This window comes from Sus scrofa, chromosome 17, assembly GCF_054392235.1.
Source record: "Sus scrofa isolate SSC_HxYL_T2T_F1_AM1 chromosome 17, Sscrofa_HxYL_maternal_Yorkshire_Landrace_v2.0, whole genome shotgun sequence".
NCBI lineage: Eukaryota > Metazoa > Chordata > Mammalia > Artiodactyla > Suidae > Sus > Sus scrofa.
The window spans coordinates 69955492-69965875 of record NC_139399.1 but is presented as its reverse complement, the minus strand read 5'-3'; the positions used below and the strand labels follow the sequence as shown (position 1 = coordinate 69965875).

Below are 10384 nucleotides of genomic sequence, written 5' to 3'. Positions count from 1 at the left end.
GGCTCCGGGAAAAAGGCTGTCACCAGGTCCCCTCTGATTGGACGGCCGAAGCGTCCCCGCGGGCGCCTCGGCACCTTGCAGCAGGAGCGGCGCGAGTGGGAGGGAGAGCGCTCGGCAGCCGGGCCCCGCGCGCCGCTGCGCGGAGGGTGGGGGAGGGGGCAGGAGAGCCGGGAGGGGGGAGGACAGCGGGGGAGGCGGGGCCGAGGCGGGACCCAGTGGCCCCGCGCAGGGCGGGGAGGCTCGGCCACCGGCCCGCTGCGGGACGGACGCGCGAGCTGGAGCAGCACCGAGGCGGCGGCGGCGGCGCGAGCGGACCCCCGGGCGGCGCGGGCCGGGCTGCGGGCGCAGCCTCCGGTCCGGTGAGCCCTCGGGCCCCGGAGGCGCGGCCATGGCTGAGCTCAAGTCGCTGTCGGGGGACGCGTACCTGGCTCTGAGCCACGGCTACGCGGCGGCGGCGGCGGGCCTCGCCTACGGGGCGGCCCGGGGCCCCGAGGCGACCCGCGGCTACGGCACGCCGGGCCCGGGCGGCGACCTCCCCGCAACGCCCGCGCCCCGCGCCCCGGCCGCGGCGGCCGAGAGCAGCGGCGAGCAGAGCGGCGACGAGGACGACGCCTTCGAGCCGCGGCGGCGGCGGCGCGGGCCCGGGGGCGCGGCGGACGGGCGGCGGCGGCCCCGGGAGCAGCGCTCGCTGCGGCTGAGCATCAACGCGCGAGAGCGGCGGCGCATGCACGACCTGAACGACGCGCTGGACGGGCTGCGCGCCGTCATCCCCTACGCGCACAGCCCGTCGGTGCGCAAGCTCTCCAAGATCGCCACGCTGCTGCTCGCCAAGAACTACATCCTCATGCAGGCGCAGGCCCTGGACGAGATGCGGCGCCTCGTGGCCTACCTCAACCAGGGCCAGGGCCTGGCCGCGCCCGTGGCCGCCGCCCCCTTGACGCACTTCGGCCAGGCCGCCGTGTTCCCCTTCTCCGCCGGCGCCGCGCTGCCCTGCCCGGACAAGTGCGCCGCCTTCTCCGGGACTCCCTCAGCGCTTTGCAAGCACTGTAACGAGAAGCCGTAAGGGTCCCGGGCCGCCCCCTTCCGCCGCGCGCCCCCCATTTCCCCTGCCGCCCAGACTGTGTCACCCCGCCCCTACCGGATCCCGCCCGGGGGAGAAGGCGGCCCGACCTCGCTCCAGCCCTTGCGCCACGAACAGTCGGGCTCGCGGGAAAAGCAAAGCCCATCCGGGCGCTGGATTGAACGGGAGAGCTGGCCTCTGGAATCTAGCCGCGGAGCCCGCAGCGCCCACCCGGCACCCTCCCGCCTCCCCCAGCCATCGACCTTGAGGACGGCATGGGGGTGACCAACCGTGCTCTCCTCTGGGCACCGCCGCTCACCCTCAGAAAGAAAACCAGGGCGGCAGTGGGAGCGGGGACCGGCACACCCTGGCACGGATGTGCCTCCCCAGAGCCGCCCAGGGACTCGCGAAGCCCAGGGACAGAGCGGAGCCCTGCTTGGCGAGTTGTGGCCCCCTTGTTGGGCCTCTGGCGACGGCTGCTCTGCCAAACCCCAAGGTAGCCGTCTGCTTGGCCGTGTTCCTGGGGTCGCGCCTCAGCGCCTCACTCGGTTTCTCCCGCCTCTGCCCGCTCCACGGCCCCAGCGCCGCAGCAGCGCAGCTCCTGGATGCGCCCAGACCTGGCGCCGCAACTGTCGTTTGCAAAGGAGCTGGACCTTGGAGACAAGACCCTGGGCCGGTAGCTTTTCGGCTTTCCCAAGTCTGTTACGTTTATTTTCCTGCCTGCCCGGAGGTGTCTGCCTCTGGGGAGGGGGTGGGCTTGGAGCAGATGCTACCGCCCGGTGCCTCCAAGTCTGCATAGTGTGTCCCCTCAACAGCCCCGGGATCCCCAGCCACTGCTGCCCCCACCGGGCGTTCCTGCCGCGGCACCAGCGGGGCTGGTGGAGCTGGATGCAGACCAGTGCGTGCCCTCTGCTTAAAGGCGGCTGCCCGGAGGAGAGGTCCTGGGGTGTCAGGGGACGGCTTGGTCTGGCCCCGGTGACCGCCCGAGCCTCCTCCCCACCAACCCCGCGTGTTTCCGGGACAGGAGACCAGGCCAAGGTGAGTGTGCTGGTGGGGGTCTCGGCCTGGCCAGGGGTAACAGGGTCTCTTTTAATGTCATTGTGTCGATGGGGTCTGTGTCTTTTCTGTCAGTGTGCCACCAGCCGGGTCCAAGTGCCATGCACAGCCGGCCACCCGCCCTGGGGACCGAGCTGTCGGCGCTGGTTTGCGCCAGAGCGGTCCTGCGACAATATTCGGCTTTATTAACCCAATTTCCTCGGCTGTCGCTAATGCTATGCTAATAGGAAGAGGACCTGGCCCTACAAAGTGGCCTGTCTACAGCAGTTAACTTTAATTAATACGTCTCCAAAGGCCCTTTTGTATTTGCAAAATGAAGTGTGATTAAGCCTTATTCATAAAGACATATGCTGAATACTGGTTTTTGCTAATTTCCATATTTATTTCTTATTGTTTTTTCCCCCCATAATGGACTAGTTTATCAGTTTTGCACGTTAAAAAACTGGTTGGAAACTCTGTCTCAAATCGCTTCTAGACAGCTACGTTCTCAGGTGTCATGAACTTGCAGAGTCATTTCAAGCGGCCCTAAATTCAGCTTTATAAATTACTTTTCATGATCGGAAACGGCAGAGTTGCTTATTCTGGTTGAGGCAGACATGTTCAGTCCACCCTTTACATTCAGAAAAAATGTATTTGATTGCAACTAATTTTTAAAATGATATGATGAAATTTTAACATCAAATCGAACAGTGCTCATTTGTGACTGAACTCATAATTTCAGTTTTCAAAGAATTGTGTCAGTTTGGGCGACGTGCTTTTAAGTCAGAGTCGAGGAGTCCCTTCGTGGCTCAGCAGGTTAAGGATCTGGCGTTGTCGCTGGTGTGGCACGGGTTCAGTCCCTAGCCTGGCAACGTCTGTGCGATACTGGTGTGGCAAAAGAAAAAAAAAAAATCGCAGCGTCTAAGATGCAGACAGCTGATCCGTAAACAGCTATTCAGCTGTATGTGAAATAATAAGAAAAAGGTGAAGGAAAAAATCTCTCTGCCCCCTTTCAGGTGAAAAATAACCCATTTTTAAACGAGCCATTTAAGTCATCATAACTCCTTCCAATAACTTCACTTAAGTAAAAGTTAAATTCAATCTAAACATTTTTTAAAGCTGCAAAAACTCTTCTCCAGCCTCTCAGCGTGCGGGTCCCTGGGGTGAGTGGAGGAATGGTTCAAAGTGGAATTAGGTCGTTTCTTGACAGCTAACCAAGCAATCCAGTCAATCGGAATAAATGGCTGTCGGCTCCTCCCAAGTTTGCAGCAAACTCCTCGTGCTAAGAGAGCCTGGGCATTGGAAGAACTTTCCCAGCACAAAATGTCTAACACTCCCCGCCATGGCCGCGTGCCCCGAATATAATCAACCCGGGCCGTGTTGGCATTGCCTGCGTTATAAGCCAGAGCCTCTCTGGAAACTTCTGTTGGGGGTTGAGTGTCTTCCCCGAAGGCTTGCTCTCCCAGGGCTGGCACGAGCTGCTGGGGATGGGCTTGAAAAAGCTCATCACCCCGCAGCTGACCCCGAGTTCACCTTTCTCCAGCCGTCGGGGAGGAATGAAATAGGAAAGAGCTTTGCCGGTGGCTCGGATGTGAGCCGCCTCCTCACGATCCCGCTTAGGAAGGGAAGATGCACCTGCTGTGACCAGTGGAGCAGGTGTCTTGTGTTAGGCAGGATCCGAGCCGCCTCTGCGACCTACCCCACAGGTCACGGCAGCGCCAGATCCTTCACCCATGGAGCAAGGCCAGGGATCGAACCTGGAATTTCATGGTTCCTAGTCGGGTTCATTTCGAATGCGCCACGACGGGAACTCCAAGTGTCCTGTTAACAGTGGAGGACCGAGGTGTTAACAAAAGCCCTTTCCACCGCGGCTGCCCCGGCAGAGTGCCGGCCACATGTGGAATCTTAGTTTCTGGCGGCCAAGTGACAAAAGGAAATAGAAGCAAGTGACTTTTATTTATCCCAGCAAACCCCAGCTATTATCACTTCAACATGCAATCCATGTCTTTGTGCTAGGAGTTCCCATCACAGCTCAGCGGAAATGAATCTGCCTAGTATCCATGAGGACACAGGTTCGATCCCCGGCCTCGCTCAGTGGGTTAAGGATCCAGCATTGCTGTGAGCTGTGGTGTAGGTCGCAGACACGGCTTGGATCTGGCGTGGCTGTGGCTGTGGCGCAGGCCGGCAGTCACAGCTCCGAATGGACCCCTAGCCTGGGAACCCTCACATGCCGCGAGTGCGGTCCTAAAAAGAAAACATACATTTCTTATTTGTTCTCATTTAAAATGTTTTTGTAACCAATATTTTCAAATGATTAAGGAGATATTTTATTCTCTTTTGTGTCTTCAAACCCCAGCGTGTTCTGCCCTCAGCGTCTGCCTCAATTCAGAACAGCCCTGTTTCAAGTGCTGAGTGGGGCTTGTGGCCATCACGGTCACGGCAAAGGAACAGCACGGTGACAGCGGGTCCTCCGCGCTCCCACCGAGGGGTGGTCTGGAGCCAACAGAGCCTCTTCTTCTACTGACCCCGCCAATGAGGGGCTCGGCTGCGCTGGCTGCACGTTGCTTGAGCAACTCACAGACCAAGACTCCTTCACGCTCAGGTTACGAGCCGCGAGGCCTGGGGGCTCCGTCGCGGGCTCCGTGGGCCAGAAGAGGCGAGCTGCCCCGCCGGGGTCCTGCTCCCGCTTTTGTCCAGTGGCCGGCGTGGCCGGCGTGGCCCCGGTGCTTCTGGCTTTTGGCGGCGCCCGCCATTCTTTATGTCCACAGAGCTTTCTCTTCCTCCTGAGGAGACCCACGCGTCTAAAACGGCACCCTGGTCCCCGGCGACAGGTAAGGGCATCTAGCCTCCGAGGCAGAGCCCTGCCCGCGCCTGGCTCTGCCCCCAGGGCCCGGGAGGACGGCCACGCCATGGCTGCCCAGCCCACGCGGGGTCATGACAGACCCTCCCGGCCCAGGCACGTGGCTTCTGCCGCTGCTTTTTGGTGATTTCGTCCCAAAGATGGGGTTTCCTGTTCACTCACACAGATGTCCCAGGGTCCTGAGGGAGCCTTCTCGACCTTACGAGCGAGTGCAGACGCTTGCTTTGCCAAATTCGCCTGTCTGTTGCCTTGCAGGTTGGGGACGCTCTAAGAAGAGGCCCTGCCTCGTGGGGACAGACGCTGCTCTCCTAAAGCAATGGGGAAACGCACCGGCCACCACTCCAGCTGGCACAGCAGGCCTTGCACCTCCCTCAGCCGTCTGAGAAAACTCCCACCGAAGCCTCGGAGCAGAGGCTCCTGGGCCCTGGTTAATCCAGCAGAGTGATTACAGCAATTTTATCATGCGAATTCGCTTGTGATATGTTTTAGTCTTTAATCGCTTTTGGCGTCCCATTGAAAGGGATAGAAACAGAGGGATTTACAACGTATTAAATCATTTCTCTAACAATTACCTCTCCAGGTTCATAACTCTGGACGTAATATTCCAGCTCCCCAACCGAAGTCCGTTCCGGAAAATTAGGAAGTGCATACACATGTGCAGATTTAACTCCAAAGGAACAAAGCCCACGTGACCATAGCTGCAGAAAGACGGAAATAATTAGCGAAGTTACCTTCGATCCAGCATCGCCCCGGTTTTAAAAAGGGCTGTGTGTTTCCCTGTCTGAAAGTGCCTGAGGCTCATGTATTCCCGTGAGGGTGTAAAAGCTTTTTTTGTGGCTCCCTGTGCGGGAAGACGGCCGGAATTACCGTGAGGTTAAGGTGAGGGTAGCCTTGTGAAATGCACGCATGCCAGGGTCCCTGAATGGACCGCCATTTCTCTTCCGTGGTCGGCCCTGGGGAGCCACCCGGCTGTTGCCTGGTCCGGACACAAAGACAAGCTGCCTGTGGCTCCAGGCATCTGTTTCCTGGGGACGCAGCCCTCCGAATGCAGCACAGAGCCCAGCCTGGGCCTGGCCAATGGCCTCTGTCCCCCACGACCCTCGAGGCCTCCTGGGTGCCAGCCAGCACGGGGGAGCCACCGGGGCTGCGCGGTCCTAGCTCGAGTCTGCGCAGGGAGAGCTCGCCTGCCCGCTGAAAACGGCCCGGGCTCCCCGCCAGCCTGCCTTCGCCTCCAAGCTCCGTTTTGTCTCCGCGATGAGTCCACAGTCAGTTGCTCTCCTGGGGGCCCTGATTGGGCCTGACGGGAGCCCCGTTTCCGGGTTCCACGTGGCCAGCCCTGGCTGCCCTAATGAGGCCCAGGCCAGCCGGGGAACCTGCCTTCAAACCCAAGACGCAGTCGGCCCCGTGAGGCTCTCCGATGGCCACAAAGCAACTGACAGGAGGTGTTTTTGTCGCTTGCCTCACTCTGCAGCCGGCTGGCTCGCGGCACCAGATCTGTGTCCGCGGCCCTCCCAGCTCTGCCCTGCCTTTGAGGATTAAAGTCCCGCACCTCCTGCACGCAGACGGAGCCGGCAGACACCAGGGCTCGTGAGTCAGGGTCTCGCAGTCGGGCCCAGCCTGCATCTGCCCAGGGATCCGACGGGAATCAGCCAGCTGGAGAGGGCTCACGCGACCGGGCCCACGTCACCACCAAGCAGGCAGGAGCCAGGTCCCTCCACCAAAGGATGGAAGGTTTGCGCAGAGCAGCCTGGACGCCGCCCACGGGCCGCAAGCTGGTCAGGAGCCAGCTGACCCCTGCGGCGCGGACACGCCTGCGGGTTTTAGCAAGAGGATTCGGAAACCCCACTGTCCATGGGTCGCGTCCGGACTGCGGGTCGGAGGGGCTGCGTCTCAGCATCTGGACATGAAGACCCTCTTCCCTCCGGCACCTCCCTGACCAGCGATGCCAGCGATGCCAGCGTCCCCCCGTCCTCCCCCCACTGAGGATCCTGGGAAGGCAGAGTCTTCCCTTCAGACAGCAGACACACGCACGCGCGCACACAGGAGGGTGTTTATTTTATATTCAGGAGTCTGGATTTCCACGAGAAATGAAAGCCTTTCACCTGCTGCCAGGACTTGACAGTGACTGCCCTTCGTCTGCCCTTCGGCGTCTCCTCCGGGCTGTGGGGTCAGCAGGAGGCTCTCTGTCAGCTCCACCGCCACCTTCGGGACTGGGGCTGCCGGATGGCGTGGAGAACGCCATCCGGGAACAGAGGACGCCGCCGCCAGGCCGCGGCTCACACATCCGGCTCACTCTTCCTCTCAGTGGACAACAAGCTGGAGCAGCTGTTTCCTCTGCCTGAGTGTCGTCTGCACTCGCACACGTGTGCACGCATGTGTGTGTGCACGCATCCTGCATGTGTGTGTGTGCGTGCATGAGAGCGTGTAGTCGAAAGTCACGCGGTAAACAGTCCCATCCCCTGCCAAGGCCACATCGCGCCTGCGGGGACGGGGGTTGCACTGCCAGCGGCTATCCTGGACGGTGGGGGAGGCGCTGGGCGCAGCAGTCGCAGGGCCTGAGAGGAGGGGTCTCTAGCTGGTTTCAGGGGACAGTCTCAGTGTGGCCACAGTCAGGAGTGACTCTGCAGAGAGGCGTCAAGAACCACACGGAGGGGGCATCCCTCGGGCTGCCATCCCTTCCAGGTCGCCCAGCCTGGCCTCAGCGCTGGGCCCTCCCCACTTAACCCGTGGCCCACCCGGTTTCCGCAGAGCGGAGGGAGGCCTGCCCGCAGGACAGAGGTCTCTGGGAGCCGGGGGAGCATGTCGAGGGGCCGCTAACTGAGATGCGGGAACAGGGAGTGGACGGCAGGCGACGGGCGGGGCCCCAGCCAGCGTGTTGTCGGGCGATCTCGCCCGTTTTCCGTCTAAGAAGGCTGCTCGAAGCAGTGGTCTCGAGGGACCAGTGGCCTCAACGCGGGTGAAAGTGCCGCGCCCGCTCCGCGTCCTGCAGGGACAGGCGCCTCATTAACGTCCTGTCGGCAGCGGCTGCCCCGGCAGATGAGGGACACGGGCGAACCTTCAAGGTCCTGACTTCACCACGGCAGCTCACGACCGCGTGGACCTGCTCATCGCCGGGCCGTGCGACGCGCCCAGCGTCCCCTCCTCCCACCCAGCTGGGGGAACAACGTTCCCAGACGATGACCCGCAAGCAAGGTCAGGCCTGCAGCCGGGCTCCGAGCCCGCTTCCTCCTCGTCCGGGGCCTGGCGATGCAGCGGGGGCACCAGGGGGCTGAGCTGAGGTCCCAACGCATGGCTTCGCCTGTCCCCCAGCCCCTGCGCCCAGCAGCTTCGGGGCTCCATGTCTGTGACAACAAAGGGCGCTTTGCTGAAGGGCACGGTCCCCTCGGGCCCCCTGAAGAGGCCGCAGGTGGAGGAGACAGGGGGCGGCCCTCCCAGAGGGGGCGTCCTCCCGTCCCTCTGCCCATGGCGGCGTCCGCATTCCTCGTGTTGCGACACCAGACTCACCATCTCGACCACTTTCAAGTGCGATTCGGCAGCGTCAGGTCCGTTCAGATGTCGTGCAGCCACCTGTTTCCAGGGCTTTGTTACTGCCCACAACTGGATATTCCAAACCAGGCCCGTCGATGAGAAATTTACACGCAGTAAAATGCACCCCTTTGATGCTGCCCCTCAGATGCTGGGAACGGGTGTGAGTCACGGCCGGTCAGGACAGAGAATCTGGCCGTCAACCCGGAAAGCCCTCTTGCTCACCTGCTGCCGCTTTCTGGCCCACAGGGTCGCTTTTGCCAGAGCATTGTCTACTGAGCTCACGGGGTGTGAGTTTTGGGGTCTGCCCTCTGTCGCTCAGCGTGACCTCAGAGGTCACCGTCTGGGAAGTGGGGAGGTGATCTCAGTGGCCGTAGGGGAGCCTCCTAACCCCCAGCATCATCCCCCCACCGAGGGCTGCGGGCCGTCGTCAGCGAGATCCTACTGTGCCCACCGTGGCGCTTTGAGCGTCAGGGGCCGTCTGCATTTTACAGAAGGATCCCCGCCCCGCGTGAGCCTCTGTGACGGAGAGAGACTTTGAGGGATGAAGGGAGCAGCCCAACCTCAGTCTTTAGGGGAAGGTTTCCAAGGATGGCCCTGCCAGCAATCCCGGGCAGCCCCGGACGAGGCCAGAATCCATGGCGCCCTGGATGCCAGTCGCCCCGACGGGGTTCCCCGACGGGGTGAGGGGCGGTGAGGGTTGGGGAAGGAGTTGCAGAGGCAGCCAGGCCAGGAAAGCCGAGGGAGTGAGAGGACATTGCCGCTGAGCTGCCCCGATGGCCGCTCGCCTCCAGGGAGGGGCCGGACTGCGTGGGTGTGTAGTGGGCGCCCTTAGGCCTGGACGGACGGAGATGGGCGCGGGGACCGGGCGCCGGGCAGCAGGTACCCCATGATATCACTGTTGCATAAACTCGGCACCCCGGGCGGTCGCTAAGCTGCCTGTCAGTTAGCGTTAACCTGGAGACACGCAGCCCCTTGCTGGGAACCACGGAAGATAAAGCAGAGACAGACGACCCTGGTGAGGAAGCAGGAATCGCTTCTGCCAGGGAGAAGGGACCCTGGCCGGGGGACAAGTGGCCAGAGACACGTCCCGCAGCCATTGTCTCCACAAACTGGGAAGGCGGCCAAGGGCTTTCTGCTGGTGTGCTTGTTTGATGGAGAAATCGTATGAAGTCTCTAACAGGCAAAGTGAGGTTAACGGGCTGTCAAGTCGGGGTAAACGGCGCGACCGCCTGGGACAAGGGCCCCAGCACCCCGCCTGCGTTGTCCCGCTCGGACCCCTGCGTGCCCAGGCCAGAGCCATCAGCGGGAAGCTATCTTCACAAACAGGAGGCATTTATAACCCCCTGGTGGCAGCTCAATTATTGGCTCGGCGGCGAGCAGACATCATGGATGAGGCTGTGATTGAATTTCCTCCTGTAACGACCCTAAGTAAATCTTTGCAATTTTCATTTTGTGGAGATTTAATATAGATGGGTGCCCTGTGGCTGGCTCCCCTTTTAATCCAACATCACTCATTAGATGGAGACGGGCAGACGTTGGTGGGCGAGGCCTGTGGGCTGAGCTGCGGACTGGCCAGCGAGAGCAGGGCCAGATGGACAGCTGCTGCCCTCCTTCTGCCATGGACGCTAATCTGAAACCTGGACCCGCTTCCACCACATCACGCACAGGAAATGCCCCAAAATTCCGGGGGGGAGACCTGGTCCGCGGTCCACACCGCTCTCCCCAGGTGCCTCTGGCCCAGAGCCTGCCTGGGACGCGTGGGCCCGCACGTCCCCCAACCCCCCCACCCAGGTCTGCTCCGTGCAAAGGCCCCTGGAAACTGGTGGGCTTCCCTGCCCACCTGGGCGCACAGCCCAGCTGGGGTTGCCAGCTAAACGCCAGCCAGTTGTTTGTAACAAGAC

General features: G+C 61.6%; 1 protein-coding gene across 1 annotated transcript; it reads left to right on the top strand.

Moving 5' to 3' along the window:
* Nucleotides 1-364: 364 nt before the first annotated feature.
* BHLHE23 (basic helix-loop-helix family member e23) lies at nucleotides 365-9931 on the top strand. Its single transcript, XM_021078246.2, has 3 exons — nucleotides 365-2098; nucleotides 4452-4926; nucleotides 5211-9931. Exon 1 carries the CDS (start codon nucleotides 389-391, stop codon nucleotides 1061-1063), a length of 675 nt encoding a protein of 224 aa, XP_020933905.1. The 5' UTR covers nucleotides 365-388; the 3' UTR covers nucleotides 1064-2098; nucleotides 4452-4926; nucleotides 5211-9931.
* The last annotated feature ends 453 nt before the right edge of the window (nucleotides 9932-10384 follow it).